The 15,705-nt window shown below is 43.4% G+C and overlaps 4 protein-coding genes and 1 long non-coding RNA gene across 7 annotated transcripts; 3 read left to right on the top strand and 2 right to left on the bottom strand.

Moving 5' to 3' along the window:
- The first annotated feature begins 64 nt into the window (after positions 1-64).
- Positions 65-488, top strand: LOC119550352 (cytochrome c oxidase assembly protein COX19). Its single transcript, XM_037858974.1, has one exon. The coding sequence runs from the start codon at positions 170-172 to the stop codon at positions 452-454; it is 285 nt and encodes a 94-aa protein (XP_037714902.1). The 5' UTR covers positions 65-169; the 3' UTR covers positions 455-488.
- On the top strand, positions 451-1,594 carry LOC119550351 (phosphopantothenoylcysteine decarboxylase). Its single transcript, XM_037858973.1, has 3 exons — positions 451-657; positions 1,032-1,171; positions 1,240-1,594. Exons 1-3 carry the CDS (start codon positions 483-485, stop codon positions 1,498-1,500), a joined length of 576 nt encoding a protein of 191 aa, XP_037714901.1. The 5' UTR covers positions 451-482; the 3' UTR covers positions 1,501-1,594.
- Positions 1,514-6,389, bottom strand: LOC119550350 (cyclic nucleotide-gated cation channel beta-3). 2 transcript variants are annotated; one of them, XM_037858971.1, is made up of 6 exons: positions 6,115-6,389; positions 5,845-5,956; positions 3,288-4,898; positions 3,027-3,176; positions 2,544-2,973; positions 1,514-2,489 (listed from the first exon to the last, which is right to left on the bottom strand). In XM_037858971.1, the coding sequence occupies exons 2-6, from the start codon at positions 5,869-5,871 to the stop codon at positions 1,597-1,599; spliced, it is 3,111 nt and encodes a 1,036-aa protein (XP_037714899.1). In that variant the 5' UTR covers positions 5,872-5,956; positions 6,115-6,389; the 3' UTR covers positions 1,514-1,596. The 2 variants fall into 2 exon arrangements, with proteins under 2 accessions (XP_037714899.1, XP_037714900.1); XM_037858972.1 differs by having other exon boundaries at positions 6,232-6,388.
- Positions 6,390-7,027: 638 nt separating this feature from the next.
- On the bottom strand, positions 7,028-14,981 carry LOC119549104 (high mobility group protein Z). Of its 2 annotated transcripts, none has more exons than XM_037856841.1 (3): positions 14,818-14,981; positions 7,822-8,036; positions 7,028-7,761 (listed from the first exon to the last, which is right to left on the bottom strand). In XM_037856841.1, the coding sequence occupies exons 2-3, from the start codon at positions 7,972-7,974 to the stop codon at positions 7,579-7,581; spliced, it is 336 nt and encodes a 111-aa protein (XP_037712769.1). In that variant the 5' UTR covers positions 7,975-8,036; positions 14,818-14,981; the 3' UTR covers positions 7,028-7,578. The 2 variants fall into 2 exon arrangements, with proteins under 2 accessions (XP_037712769.1, XP_037712770.1); XM_037856842.1 differs by lacking the exon at positions 14,818-14,981 and adding an exon at positions 13,250-13,440.
- On the top strand, positions 11,892-13,432 carry LOC119549105. The gene is made up of 2 exons (XR_005219384.1): positions 11,892-12,470; positions 12,921-13,432. It is a non-coding gene; the product is annotated as an uncharacterized LOC119549105 (long non-coding RNA).
- Positions 14,982-15,705: the final 724 nt, after the last annotated feature.

The following is a 15,705-nucleotide window of genomic DNA, read 5'->3' on the forward strand; positions in this document are numbered from 1 at the left end:
CTTTTTCGATCATTTTTAGTATTTTTCTAGTATCCTGTAGAACGTTGCCGGCTTTCGATTGACGGTCATACTTAAATACTACACTATATTTACTCGGTTCTTTCGTAATTTAAAGTCATATTTTATCAATGAATTAAGATAAGGCGCGAGCAGAGCAGCCCCAAACCAAATGACTTCGCAGATCTACAGCCAGAAGAAGTTCGTGCCCACGCCGCCCGAGAAGGGCTCCTTTCCCCTGGACCACGAAGGCCTCTGCAAGAAGCAGTTCCTGCTCTACGCCAGCTGCCTCAGGAAGAACGCCCAGGACACGAGCCAGTGCCGCCAGGACGCCCAGAACTATCTGGCCTGTCGCATGGACAACAATCTTATGGAGAGAACCGAGTGGTCCAAGTTGGGCTTCCACGATCAGAGCGAGAAATCCGAGCAGAAACCGTCGGAGGAGCAGAAGCAATAGAGTTATAGATAGAGTTATTAGTTAGACCATGAAAGCCGAACGTAATGTGATCATAGCGGCCACCGGCAGTGTGGCCACCATTAAGATGGCCCAGTTAATCCGGGAGCTCTCCGACGAGAGTCTTCCCTTCAAGATCCACCTGAAAGTCCTCGTCACCGAGTCGACCAAGCACTTTTTTGAACTGGAGCAAATACCCGAAAATGGTGGGTCATAACATTTTGCGATATCCATATAAAGGCGTTATTTGTGAAGTTTATTTGTGAACTTGTATTATAGTGCTAGGATTCATATTGGCCAATTAGTTCTGTGGCTTAGAATTTGGAGGGTATTATTTGTTGAACCCTTAAATATTTGGTATAATGTCAATGCGATATGCTTCTATCGTTTTTGATGAACAAATATTTAAAATTGTTATATTAAATCTAGGTATGAATAACTGTAGCTTTATCATTTAATTTCTTCCCTACAGAAAAATACCATAAGCTTCTAGCATATTGTTTAATTTAAATATCAGTAACTCCCATCTTGCATATTTCCAACTCCGTGGCAAACCCATTAATAAGTCTTATTCTTCCAGTACCCATTTACCACAATCGCGATGAGTGGATCGCCTGGAACAAGCGAGGAGATCCCGTCTTGCATATCGACCTGGGCAAATGGGCCGATCTCCTAGTGATTGCGCCCCTTAGCGCCAATTCCCTCTCCAAAATGGCCACCGTAAGACAAAACCCTCATGGTGAAATTGTTCGTACATCAAATATCTTTTCTGTATCTCTTTATGACAGGGGATCTGCGATAATATTGTGATGTGCGTGGTGCGGGCCTGGGATCTTCAGAAACCTCTGCTTTTCGCCCCGGCGATGAACACCCGCATGTACGACCACCCAATAACCCGGGAGCAGATCGACAAGCTGACCAGTTGGGGCTACAAGGAGATACCCTGCATCTCCAAGACGCTTATGTGCGGGGATACAGGAAACGGTGCCATGGCGGAGGTTCCCACAATTGTGGAAGCGGTCTTGTCTGCCCTTCAGCCGGCCAATTAGATAAGTCCAGAAATTGTTATGCACACAGAGTTTATATCGCAGAATATTTTGTTACAATAATTAGACAAATAATAATAGGGAATTGGCTATGCAATCTTAGAGATCCACCACCTTCATGTCCTCCAGCGAATTGTTCGCCGATTGGCTGATCAGCGCCTTCTCGGAATCCGTAAGGTTGATAAACTTGTGCTTGGACTTCAGCTCTTGCTGAATGGAGGAGAGTAAATCCGGCGAGCATCGTCCCGGCTTCAAGCTCGTCTTTTGATCCTGGGACTCGGCGGCACCGGTGATCTCCATTTTGGGCTCCACAATGGTCTCCATCTGCAGCGACTGCCGTTTGCGACGCATCCTCTTGGAGCCCCTGGTGATAAGCACCACGGCTGGGGACTCAAACGGCAGCGCCTGGATGACTGTCTGCAGAAGTTTCGGTGGCGGTGTTTTCGGATTGCGGTTGCCAATTACCACATCTGCCTGAAGGGCACTGCGGGCTCGCTCGCGCTCCTCCTCCCGCTCCCTGGCTGCATTTTTCCTCATCAGTTGTCGGGCTCGCTTCTTGAGAATCGCCTGTGCAGTTGGATAGTAAGCGATGACCTCGTTTAAATCGGACTTGGACAGCACAAACAGATTGGAATAGCCCTTGGATCGCACATCGGCTGTCCTGCGATCAGCTCCATTGATCCCCAGCAGACTGATCTCACCGAAAACGGAGCCTTCTGTCAAGGTGGCGAGCACCACATCGCTGCCAGGACCACCCATCACCTGGACTTGACCCAGTTTCACGATGTACATCTCTCTGCCAACCTCACCCTTGCGACAAACGAAATCTCCCGGTAGAAAGGTTACGGCTCGTAGCTTTAAGACCAGATCTCTGAGCAAAGCCTCTTCGCAATCGGCAAAGAGTTGTACCTTGGAGAGGGTTTGAATGTGCACGGAGATGGCGATGTCGGTTTTAAGGTTGATGGGCAAGGCGTCTAGGATGTTGGACTCATCTGAGAAATGAGAGATTAGTTGGGACATCTAGAACTTGTCCTGGTTATACATACCCAAAGTTCGCTGCTGCTCCCAAGTGAACTGGAACCACATCTTGACCCTGGACTGCACCTCCTGGGAGAGATTAAGGCGTCGCATGTACTCTAGCGTCTCATCCTCCAACTGGCGATACTCGTGTTTGTTTCGAGTGGCTGTCGAGATGATGTCCCTGATCTGTCCGATGAGCAAGGCGAAGACAAAAACGCCCATTAGCCAGGCCACCGTCATGAAAACGTACTCCCCCTGTCGCTCCGGCTTTGGGTTTTTCCCTATCGAGGTTGCCGTCTTGGTGGCGAAGGCGAAACACCTCACATAGGGATGACCCTTGCCGCTGAAGACCCAACGATTCTGTCCCAATCCCTGGTAGTCACTGTAGGCATAATATAGAGCAGCCGTGATGTGGATCATGTACAGCATGTAGGTCAAGGTTTTGGCCACGCGAACCTATAAGATGGGATAGTTAGTAAGATTTATAACGATTAGCAGTGAAAACCTACAAAGTGTGGGGAAGATATCACACGATCCAAAAGGCGGAACACTTCCCAAAAGCTTTGAATCTTGAAGAACCGGGGAAAACGCAACCAAACGGCTCCTGTGCCCAGTTGAAGATATAATAAATCCAGAGGGAGAAGTGCCAGAAGATCCAACTGGAAAGTTATATATTATTATAATAAGGTATTTTGTCATAAGACTATAAATGTCTATATTTGATATATACTTTCCCTTGTGTAACTAGTAATATTTTACCTAATACCCACCTTGAATTGCAGCTTTCGCATGTAGTTCTTCCTGGTTAGATTCTTGTTCTTGACCCAAAATCCCTCGAAGAGGTACATAACCCGGTGCTTGAAGAAGACCACATCCAGGAGATATACTATGTCAGCACAATAGTCGCAGGCCAGCCAGATGTTGGTGTTCTCCTTGGTCTGGAAGGGAAACGAGGCTCGCAGCGGGATGACCCAGGCGTTATAGAGGAAGGATAGCGATACCACGCACAGCCAGGAGATGTAGATCTTGCCCTGGGGATCCAAGGTGCGCTCATCATTGTTGGCGCCGCAGAGACTAGAGCAAAGCCACACATTCGAACGGGGAGTGTCGGCCTCGAAGAGTCTTCCTCGATGGGGAGACTGACCCGCCGGCACCAGACGCACCTTGTGCTGGGGACTGGGATGCAGACTCTTGGTTGGAGGAGGAGATGGCGAGCTGGCCGTGCTGCTGGAGGAAGGAGTTGGTGGCAGCTCAATCCGGGACTTGACCTTGTTGGCTCTGGCCGTGAAGCGACGAACCAAATGACGCACTTGATCGCGCAGGAACTGCTGACCCTGGGAGTCCAAGCTGCCGGCGCTGCTGGGCTTGCGATGCTCCAGGTCCATCTCCACATTCATTTCCGTGTCCGCTTCATCCACTGCCACAATCTCGCTCTCATTAATCGAGGGTGTTCCTCGGGCTCGTTCGTTACGGTCTTCGTTCTGGAGTTCCGGTGACTCGTTGTAGCATATCTGCACATCCTGCTCATCCTCATCGATAATGGGTATAGATTCCACTGGATCCTCCTCCTCCGCGGGTAGAACCACCTGACCCGTGGCTGCTGCCAGTTCCTCTGCCCGCTGAATGGCAATGGGATCGGGCACAATCTCGGGAACAGCTCCTGGTAGTGGAACCATTTCGAAGCTCTCCTCCTTCTCCTGTTCGAGCACCCTCCTCACACTATCCGGACTCACCAGAGGCTTCTCGTGATGCAGTATGTGCTTGACCAGAGCATGGGTGGCGCCCACATTGTTCTGGTGCTCCGTGGAGTCCACACAACCAATCTTGCCATTCCTGAAGTACAGCCTGGAGTGGTAGAACCGTGGGCTACCAGGTCGATGCCTCCTCGGCGGAGCCTTGTAGGCATTTATTTTGTAGGTGACCCGCTTAACCGGACTGGGGCACTTGTTCTCCTTGTTGGAGTTCAGCACCTGCTCCTGCTCCTTCTCCTTCTGCAGCAACTCCTCGGTGGCGCTGACGAACTGCTCGATCTCCTTGAGGTCCTTGGTGATCTCCTCCAGACTTCGCCGCACCTGGGCTTCCTTCTCGCCGGGACTCGAGTAGCGGCGCACACTTTCCGGCTGCCGGTTGATAACATTCCGCATGAAGGCATGCCGCTCCAAGGTGTCACAGAACTTGGGCTCCCTCCGCGACGAGGAGGTGGACGAGGATGAGCTGCTCTGGGAGCCGGAATGGGCGGTGGGTGAGGTGGCCATGCGCTTGAGCAGCGGACGATTCGCCGGCTGGAACTCGTCGTAGGAAAAGTTCTCCAATATATTCGGGGATGACTTCAGCAATGATGCACTCGCCTCCGGTTCGAGCTCCTCACTTGGACGACTCGCCTGCAAATGAATGGATGAGCCGCACGTTCAGTCGATTGAGGGTCGGTTTTGTATTTTATTTTTGAGAAATAAATAAAAACAAGGCGAACCAGCACGCAAATGCAATAAAAACAACAAAAACGAGGGGCTGTAAGTGTGATTCGCATGGTAATTGCCCCGAGACACCCGCACATCGGTTTTGAAACGCCAAAAGCTCATCTATCAAACTATCCATCTGATATCTTTACTTTTGGGGTATTAACCCAAAGGGTCGCGAGTTCAACTAACTGAGTTTGCAAGTGATACTTTGAACTTTGACCAAGGTTAAGGCCAACATAAGAACTATATTTCGGCATGTTCTTAATAGAAAACTAAAAAAAATGTCATTATAAGGAAAATAAAGCCTCATGAATAGATTTAAACGTGTGCAATGTGATCAAGAATCTTATTGTTATTCAAGTTAATAAATATTTTTAAGCGTTATAAGTATTACTGTGGTTAAGTAATGCTTCCCATCTATAGAAACTATATTGTTCTTCAAATGAAAACTTACACAGATAATAAATCCTGATTTAATAGTTTTTACTTCGATCTTAAAAGCAAATTTAAATGTTTCCATAAAGTTAAACTTAAAATCTTAGTTCCTCAACCAATAGCTGTATTACACTTAAAATATCGGAACTAATATTGTATTTAGAATAACAACTTTTATTAGGATAATTTATCTTGACTTGGTAAGTTGCATTTCAAATCCTAGAGCTACTATTCACAAAAGAAATAAAAGTAAAGTATTTACAAAGTCTGAAATGTTATAAGTATGACATTTCTTATATAATGCATTCCATTCATAACAATCTTGCATTCTATTTGCAACCATCAATTATATCCACAAGAGCATTTACTCTAATGAAATACATGTAAGCGTTGACCAAAGATAATATAGACCACTACTATTTTATAGTCTTACCTTGCAAAAACGTGCCATGCTGGACATTCTGTTGACCGACTTGCCGCGGGGCAAGTTCAGTGTCACCGGGGGTTCAGGGTCGTTAGCCTGTAATGGCCTGTAGCCTCTTAGCCTGTAATTAAGCAGGGGAAAGGGAACGAGTTTAGGTGCGTGTTGCACACGGCGTATGATTAATGTGCTGAGTGGACACGCAAAACGCAATGCACTTGACCTTATCGAGTGCTATCTCTACTCAGCGTATTACTTTGAATTTCCATATGCTCTACGCACTATTGATTTTTCCAGCTGTTGCAACTTGGAGTGCGCTCTTTGTTTATCCACGGTGGGTTTTCCTTTTTTGCTGATAACGAAGCTCAACAGGTGGTTGAAAATGTATGGAAACTTTACCTGGATTTTCGTTCAGGTATTCGGTAAGCACTGATTTGTTTTCTAAGTTTTTGAGCAATGGATTACAAGTTGTTGGTAATAGTGAGTGGAAACTGACTTCCCTACTCCTTTGGTAAATTTGATTTTTTAATAAAGAACCCCGATCCTAGACAGAAAGTCACCGACCATCGATGCAGATGAAGATAAACTGGTCAACCAAAGGCGGGACATCTATATAGTTAGTCTAAACAAAGTTAACGCAGGCGCTTTTGGCTCCATTCAAGTATAGTGGGTAAAAGCCTTTGAAAAGTATACCAAACTTACAAGAGTTTTGGAAATAAGATATTTTAGAAAACATATTATCAATTCCAGAACGCATTTATAATTATCTGATTATATTTAGAAACCTTTAGTTTAAATAAAATCTTTGTTTATATCATTTCATTCACCATATAAAAAACTATTCCATATATAAGAGTACTTAAAATTCAAATCCTGAGATCCAAAAATATTTATTATTTTCTTTTTATTTTTAAAAACCTTTTTACCCTTAACTTTAATGAACAAAATCTTTGTCGATATTATTTCTACCCTCATCTAAAAAGCTTGCAACGAACTTGAAGCATTCAAAGTTCCATTCAAGTTCTGCTCATATAAAAAGCTTATAATCATTCATAGCCAATCCCCAAACAATCCCAAAAAAGTCACACCAAAGTCTTGGGTTTTTCACATTTTGTTTTATATATTTTTTTTTAAATATTCCATTCAGCTCTACATTCACAATTACATATTTGTAATATTGGTTTTTTGTTTTTCCTTTTTAAATTACATAATATATATTTAAATATATATTTATGTATATAGTTTAAAATGTATGTATATATTTATAACTTTTTGCTTTCGAATCGAGGGACTCAAAATTCAAATAACTTGATGCGATCGAAAGTGGCTAAAGGGGCGAGCGGGGAGTCCCCTCTTGGGGGCAGTGGGCGTGTCATACATATAGATACATTTATACGTACAAACCTAGAATATAAGAACAGTTGACTGGAAATAATGTGTGTGAGTGATATTTCACTTCTTTAACTTAGTTTTATGGTTTATGCTGTGTGTGTGTGTTTGTTGGCATGTGTGTGTATCGGTGTGTTCTCATGTTTATGGATTTAGTGCATATTTAAAGATTTAAGGTCTTAATTCATTCTTTTTTTTGTATGTTTTTCATATTTTTTTGAGATTTTTTTAATTAAGTTTTTTTTGTTGGTTTCCATTTTTGTGGGTTCTCTTTTTGTCACTTAAAAAATTACATTAATAAAATGTATTTTAAAACTTATGCAGAAAAACGTTGCCCAATGCGGAGGCTGCAACCGTCTACTCGCTCTCGTCCTCCTCCTCCTCCTCGGAGGACTCTTTCTTCTTGGCCTTCTTGGCGGGCTTGGCGGCCGCCTTCTTTCGCTTCTTGGGCGCCCCCGAATCGGTACCGCCGTTGGCCTCGTACTCCTTCACCGCCTTGTTGTACTCCTCCTTCATCTTGATGGCCTTCTGCTCCCATTCCTGTTGAGAACATGCGGGTTAGGTATGGGTCACCTATTTGATGGGCAGTGGTACACTTACGGTCTTATCCTTCAGTCCGCGCCAGAGCTCGCCACCCCGCTTGGCGATGTCTGTCACCTTGCTGCCGGGATTATCCTTCTTGATCTGTTCGCGGGTCTCGTTGAGCCACAGCATGTAGGCCGAAAGGGGACGCTTCGGGCGGTCTCCACTCATGTTTGTCTCTGGTTTGGATTGATTTCTTTCAAGGAAAATGTGAAGGCTGAGCTCTTAAGCAGCTGAAAGAGGGAAAAATAATAATAAATTAAAACGTCACTTACGAAAAGAGCTTAATTTTATATGATTTAAAATTCAAAATTATATTTTGGCTGCCTTATAACACTTATAAAACACATCTGGTAATTAATTGAGGCCCCCTTAAAAATACCATCAAACATTTTAAAGATTATTTACTGCCTTAATATTTAGAAATGGAATTTTTAATCTGAAAAGAGCTATGTTATGTTATGATTTAAAGTTCAAATTGACGTAGAAACTTACAAAATTAAGTCTTGGGTGCCTTATACCACTTATGAAACATATCTGGTAATTAATTGAGGCCCCTTTAATAATATTATCCAACATTTTAAAAATTATTTACTGTCTTAATATTTAGAAAAGGAATTTTTAATCTAAATTTTAGAGGAACAGAGTGTAATATATTTTTAAAATAATTTTTTAAAAGGTTCCTATACATGTTCTTATTAAAAACATTTATAGAAAACCTTCGAAAAAGATAAAAAAAAATATTAACAAATGTAATTTCAGTGCTTAATTTTAAACCACAATCTCTACACTTCGAAAAGAAAAGCAAATGCTTTAATAGATACGTATTAATTAAAATAGCAGACAATATCCTTATGTTTTACTTTTGCTGTGCCGCCTCGTCCAATGGAATATTCAATAATTGCATTTTGGACCTGTGCGCAAACAGGCATTAATTAAATATGCCTGCCTGTACGCCAACGCACAGATTCGACCCCCGGCCTCAACGCCCCCTTATTTCCACCCACGTGAACCAATGGAATGGAATACTTTTCATACATAATCCTTGCGGCTTTATATAACCCCCTACATAATGGCTATTTATGGCAGCAATATTTCCAATTAATTGTGGGTGTCGATTTCTTGTACATAACATATATGTACAGCTACTTTATGTACTGTGAGTCATATCATATAACCATATAAGTGCTGAATATATACCGCAGAGGTCAACGACCCAAGGGAATTTCGTTGCAGTGCCACTCAAACCCGACTTTAAAGCACCTTTTTCGCCTTAGCAAGTCAGCTGGGAGATGGCATGCAAATGAAGCGACAACGATGACGACAATCTGCCCCCCAAAACAACGGCCAGGAGACGGGGAGCCATGGAGCCACTGCACTTGACCCAAATCCAGGAATTCAGCGCAAAACGAGACATCGACAGGCACCGAAGGGGGGGGGGCTCAGTGGGGTTAAGGGGGTTCGTTGTAGACGGATGGAGGAGCATAACGACGTGAATTGGGTTAACAAACGACTCGCAAGCAAAGGAATCTGCGGCGCCTGAGGAGGGATTCAGTGGGAGGCATCAATGAGGCAGCCGCCATCGCACATTGCACAACTCCATCCCCCCCTCAGATACTGCATACATACACACACATACATCCCCATCTGCGTATCCTGTGTCCAGGAGCAACAGGAAAACGGCGGCAAAATTGTTGCTAGTTCAACGCGGGCCCAGCACAGCCACACGCATCCATAAGATAGACGGTTGGCTGGCTGGCTGGGCTTCGCATATTGCGGCAACACGTGATGCAGCCAGGACTCCACCTCCCCTTAAGCCCCCCACTATATATATATATATCTTTGTGCATAGAGGGGGTCCTGCTAGAAAATCGAAAGCGAAAACCATTTCCCGTCTGTGTATGTGCATATTCGGTTGGGTAAATACATCTGTATCTGTTGTTCTGCGCTGTGAGCTTCGGTTTTTTCTCGCAAACAGGGGGAAAACATTTTCAACTTGGCATAACAGGACTTAAAAAAGAGGCTATACAACTCTGAATGAGTGAATACAAGTGAAAGAAACAACTCACTCAATATTAAAAGAATTAAAAAGAGGAGAGAAAAATATATAAATATATATAAGAAGACGATATCGGATGTAAATGCTTTGTGTAAATACACAATTAATTAATATATAATAAAAGCCACATTTTAAATTAATTTTTTATTTAATAATAAAAAGGAAAGGCCTATAAATATTAAATTTTTAATTTTATTGTTGGCTTATAACCATGGGTTTTAAATTTTCAAATTTTTAAACCAAAAGAAAGATTTTAAGAAACTGTTTAAAAAGGAATTGATTCATAAATTCCAATTTTTGGACAACTCTATTATAATATTTAGCTTATAATCGCAAAATGTATGTTTTTAAACTCAAAATGCATTACTTTCTGCTCGTTTCCACCCATAATTCCCCTGATTAGCAGCCAACTCATCCAGATTGTTAATTTACTCCCAGCATTACGCATACGCAGCGTTGGCAACTCTGGCGCGGCACATTACGCATACGCAACGTGGTGCATATGGCATATGGCGTAACGAAACCCCAGACCAACGGCAAACAGAACCCACACAAAAAAGGCACACAAAGGACATTAAACGGAATACAAAATAAGGAGCTACACAAAAAGGGAAAAATTAAAACGCAAAGCCTGCTCGGTGGAAAACACAACTGCCATTTTGTCGATCTAAAATTGAAAAGCAGACGTCGACTGAGGCAGAGGCAGAGGCAGCGGCGTTGACGTCAACTGAGAGACAACTGACAACGCTTATCTGGTCTGTATGGACTGTATGTGTTTATGGCGTGTGTTTTTAATGCCCCGTCCTGCTGGAGAGCCAACCTTCCATGCACCACCAGTACAAGTAGCAACCACCGAGCCACCGGGCCACAGGAAACCATCCACACATCCACAAAACCACCCAAAACCACCCATGGAAATACCCAGCCAAGTACTGGCTTGCCTGCAGCAGGAAGCTTGTGCGCAGAACCAGCATTTTAGGGTAGATACTTTCCCAGGGATTTGCGCACTGGATGGCCTCTATGTGTTTTTTCGCTGGAGAGCACGGAACGCACAGTGGTGACTTTCGACGAGGGTGTACATAATGCTCAAAGTGCCCTCGTTTAATGGCCCTTTTTTCTGTATCACTGGTTTTGCACAGTGTACGCTGTGCAGTACAGTCAGGGCAAAAATAAAAGGGTAGGTAGGTCAACGCTTGAAAGAATCGTACGAAAACGAGACACTAGATGGCGCCATGGTCTTTTTTGTAAGTTATTCACTTCATTAATTGCATGGGCAAGTAAAATTTATGCCAAGGGATGGTATAAAAATATAAACCAAATTTTTCCAGGGGAAAACCACTTTCTTTTTAAGGTTAATACATACTTTTGAAAGCCAAATCGTATTAGGGATATTACTAACTTAAGAGCAATGTGTGACTGAATTATTATCAAGGCGTTTAGTTCATGTTTATAATGTAGGGACCTTTGCCAGCTAATTCCTAATATATAATCGCCATCATGGCAATTTTGAACTAAATAAAATTTGAAAAGTTTTAAGAACCTTAGTAATTCCAGGAAGAGCATCCAAACCTTTTAGTCGATAACACTATTACATCAGAAATAATAAAAGATAAAGGTGGTCAATCTATTGAGTTCTTATCAGAGGACCAAGTAGCAGCCCGGTATTACCATTTATTTTTTACCAGAGTGTTAACCCCCGCCAACAACGTGACAAAAGAGAGCCCATTCGTGATATCGCAAATCTGAGAAAAGAGCGCCAAGAGATACGATCGCCTGTGACTTTGAGGGACCTCATAGATTAGCCGTATACGTATACGTATACTCGTATAGTCGCGTTCGATTAGGGAAACCAGCACAAAAGTGGCGCGAAAAGAGCTTTGTAACTGTAAATGCCCCCAGAACAGAAGCTTTGCCGCTCTATCGCGCTCTCCTTCTCCCCGCCTTATCGCTGTGTGCGTTTTCTTTTTCTGGCTGTGTGAGTCAGTGGGGGTACCGAATGACAAAACTTTTGGCGCCATTTTTAGTTTGCACTCGAGAGTGCAGCACGCAAAGCGCTAAAAAAACACAAAACAAAACACGCACGCGGCAGGAAAAGCGGAAAATAACAATCAAATGCCGCCAAGGAGAAGGAAAAAAGGTGCAAATCGGATAAACCCGGGTCACGATCCATCAAGATCAGTTAGGATTCTTAAAAAAAAGTATATCTGAAATACAAAAAATGTTTTCTTCAAAACCAACGTAATTAATCAAGTGCCAAGCGTCGAGGAAAGCAAAAGTCCCCCTTGACCACTCCGGAAAACAGGATTAGAACCAAGTGGGAAATGCCAAGGAAAGGCTGAGGCCAAGGGAAGCCGCAGATGGCGACAGGTGGGTGGACAGCGGGTGGCCATTTCCCGAAGGTGAGACCCAAAGCCGATCAGAAATCAAGAGCCCCAACAAGCAGGTGCGACTGAAAGTGACTTGCACTGGGGAATGTTCCGCCGCCAGCGGATGAGACAACAAACTACACTGGCCAAACAGAACTTTGATCGCTGAAATCGGGTTGCAAGATTGTATGTTGTAAAGAATTTATAATTTTACAAAAGAGAACCCCTCGATTTTTTGAAAGGTACCCAAATAATATATATAATAATAAACCATTTTTAATAAATTGAAATTTAAGTATTAACATATTCCCCGTAATAAAATTAGATTCGCCAGAATGTCATTAATAAATTGCTTCGAAACTGATAACAAGGTCCATTCAACATTTTTAGATTATATATGCACATTTACCCTTCAAAACACTGACTAGCTCAATATATTTGCAGTTAATGATTAAATCAAACAATCTCCTAGATCGACAACTTATATATACCAAAACAGCGACTTAATCAATTAAAACCCTATAGAAAAAAAAATTTTCTCTTAATTAAAAAAAGTATAGAATCCCTTTAGAAAAATAAAAATTTCTCTTAGTTTCATCTCAAAAACACTTTTGGAACATTTGTTAATTATTAAAAATCACTAGATTATTTCAAAACTAAAAAAAAAACGCACATGATTTTACTTCCTACAGAGATTAGAACTGATATGCCTATCTTTCAATTTCATCACGAAACACCCATCAAGAGCGGTTAATTATTAAAATACATAAACGAACTGCAAACTAACTTCGAGCACATGATTTGAATTCTGTAAGTTCTCACTGGAGCCCTGTAAAAGCCTGCGAGGCACCTACAAACTGCGATTAATTAGTTAAATACACATAGCCGCGCACATGATTTCACTTGAACCAAAGATTAAGGCCTGACCGACTAATTTGACGACGAGTGTAAATGCGCTTGGCCAGCAAAAGTGCAAAAAGTCGCATGAAAAATGCTCGTATATTGCCCATATCGTACGTACTTTGCCTGGTCGCTTGCTGTTTACTTCACTGTATACTGGATACTGGGATACTGGATACTGGCACTCTGGCACTGGATACTCTGGTGGTACTGCTGCCTGTGAAAATCGCCTCGAACGAACTGAGAAGACCGCCGAGACTGAACGAAATGTACTGGTACTGGCTGCTACTACGGCGGCTATAGGCAAGCGAACTGAACTGAAATTCAACTGAAGCAGCTGTACCAGGCAATGGCCATAGCCAGCTATACAGAAACCCAACCAAACCGAACCGAAACCGAAACAGAAACACACATAGCGCAGGGTGGAGAGAGCGAGAGGGGTGCAGGGTAGCGGAGGGCGGGAGGCGGCACAGCACAGCACACACAGCACAGCAAAAGCAAAAGCAAAAGCAAAGGCAGCGACGACGAACAGCGAGACCATCAAATAGCACGGAGTACGTACGTACAGGCAGCCAGCAAGCAAAGTATCTGTATCTGAGAGTCGAACAACCCAGGCAGTCGACCAACCAACACACAGGGCGCATCGGGGTAGGCGACTGTGCTCGCACAGTGGCGGGCCTTCGGGTGTGCACGGCTCAGGCCTCGCGACTCATTTGCCTGCTCGCACACTGCTGGGCCGGCAAATTAGAGGCACAGCGCATGCACAGTAGAGGCGCAAAATATTGAAAATGCCTTTGTTTCAAAATATTAAACAGCTTAGTTATATTATCAGGGCTAAAAAAAGGGGTTTTCAAATGGTTTACAAAGAAACATATTTTTATATATTTTATAAAAATAAAAAAACATATATCCCCTTAAAACTCTATTAAAACAAAACATATTTAAGAGTGTGCCCTAACAAACACCCCAAAATTTAACAAGACGCGCATGTATACGACTATTTTTGCCGCGACTGTACATATAAAAAGCATGGAGCTGTGAGAACGAATTGCCAGCAGTATTTGGCGGCGCCGCTTTCCCCTCTCCGCACCCCTCCAAGCCCCCTCCTCCCCACTCAATACCCCAGAGCTCGTCAGAAACGTCGTCACTGCCGCCCGCCCACCTGTGTACCGCCCACCCCGTTCCGCAGAAATTAAGAAAAAGTAAAGCACTCCCACTTCAGCAATTTGTATCTTCCCCTCATCAGCCATCATTAAAACTTATGTTGGCTTTTCCTTGTTTTTTTCCAAAAAAAATCTTTAACCTAGAATATTGATTTGACATTTACATTTCAATCGATTGAATAATCAGCCCAGCAAATCAGCTCACATCGGCCAATGCGTTCGCAATTCAAAAAATAACCGTCAATATTTCGCGCGCGCCCTCCATTCAAAATTTCAATTCAATACGAGCACGATGTGGACGACGAAAGCCACCTAACCAAAAGGCGAAAGCAGCCAATGGCTCTATGTGGTACCCCCAAGTATAGTGGTAGAGTGTATTATAACCCACGCTGCCACCAAAAAATTGGGTCGTTCGGTTTATTTAGCAAAATTTATATAATAAATGGCCACCGTGGCGCTATATCTTGACCAGATTATTTCGGCTAGACAATAACGAATCAATCGTAGTGAAGCACTTGACACTCACCCGTATGAAAATGTCGCGTAATTTGCGTTTTAATTGCAGCAAATCGAGAAAATCTGCTCGCTTTCGGTTCAGTTTCAGTACAAATGCCTGCGTTCACTGTATAAAATTTTTCTTTCCACTGAAAACCCAAGCAAGTCGCTTGAGCGTAGTACAGCTTTTGCCTTTGGAATATGAAATACACAGCGTAGAGTGAATGCCAGAGACCAGAGACCAGAGCCCAGAGCCATACGCCATATAGCTCGAGTACGACGCAAACGCAGGCAAACTGGGGCCCGTCGCTGTGTGCGTGCCGAGTATCTGTGTGTCTGTGCATCGCTCAGCGAGTTGGTACTCACAGATACAGAGCATTGTATCTCGCCTGGCTGGCGAACTCATGGATGTATGGGTGATTTTGCTTTGGGTCTGCCTTCGTTCGTTATATGAACAGCACACTGGCGGCAGAGCAGATGGACGTGGACGGTTGGTTGGGAGGAAGGGGGGGGGAGCGCCGGAAGAGCGGCGGCAGAGCGGAGGCGGTCGGCGGTCGGGCGGTCGGCGGTGGAGGTAGTATCAACGGCAAGAGCGCAGAGTCAGAGCATTGAACATGGCCGCCTGGTTTCGGTCTGGGTATGGCCTGCCTGGCCTCTGGTTCGCTTTGCTTCCCATGTATCTCTCGGTTATTCGGTGAATTTTGGATCATTTTACCACTAACATGGGGTGTACCGAGTATGCAGATATACTGGAAATACATTAATCCTACAAATGTCATTTAAGAACTATTTATATTTAATCGAGAAATAAGAATTTTAGGACTTTTTCTTCGAATTTTTACTATAATATTTGAGGTAACTCTGGTTTTTAGTACTAATTTTTAAATTTTTTAACTATCTTTGGGTGTACTAGGTATGG

The sequence above is a fragment of the Drosophila subpulchrella genome, chromosome 2R (assembly GCF_014743375.2).
Source record: "Drosophila subpulchrella strain 33 F10 #4 breed RU33 chromosome 2R, RU_Dsub_v1.1 Primary Assembly, whole genome shotgun sequence".
Lineage (NCBI taxonomy): Eukaryota > Metazoa > Arthropoda > Insecta > Diptera > Drosophilidae > Drosophila > Drosophila subpulchrella.

What these genes read in the sequence shown, in the direction of transcription:
- LOC119550352 (XM_037858974.1), top strand. Translation starts at nt 170, where the DNA reads ATGACTTCGCAGATCTACAGCCAGAAGAAGTTCGTGCCCACGCCGCCC.
- LOC119550351 (XM_037858973.1), top strand. Translation starts at nt 483, where the DNA reads ATGAAAGCCGAACGTAATGTGATCATAGCGGCCACCGGCAGTGTGGCC. An exon ending in GGAGCAAATACCCGAAAATG is followed by an intron (nt 658 to 1,031) that starts GTGGGTCATAAC and finishes TTATTCTTCCAG; the next exon opens with TACCCATTTACCACAATCGC. An exon ending in CCCTCTCCAAAATGGCCACC is followed by an intron (nt 1,172 to 1,239) that starts GTAAGACAAAAC and finishes TCTTTATGACAG; the next exon opens with GGGATCTGCGATAATATTGT.
- LOC119550350 (XM_037858971.1), bottom strand. Translation starts at nt 5,871, where the DNA reads ATGTCCAGCATGGCACGTTTTTGCAAG. An exon ending in TGCGAAAGCTGCAATTCAAG is followed by an intron (nt 3,177 to 3,287) that starts GTGGGTATTAGG and finishes ATAACTTTCCAG; the next exon opens with TTGGATCTTCTGGCACTTCT. An exon ending in GGAGCAGCAGCGAACTTTGG is followed by an intron (nt 2,490 to 2,543) that starts GTATGTATAACC and finishes CTCATTTCTCAG; the next exon opens with ATGAGTCCAACATCCTAGAC.
- LOC119549104 (XM_037856841.1), bottom strand. Translation starts at nt 7,974, where the DNA reads ATGAGTGGAGACCGCCCGAAGCGTCCCCTTTCGGCCTACATGCTGTGG. An exon ending in GCGGACTGAAGGATAAGACC is followed by an intron (nt 7,762 to 7,821) that starts GTAAGTGTACCA and finishes TGTTCTCAACAG; the next exon opens with GAATGGGAGCAGAAGGCCAT.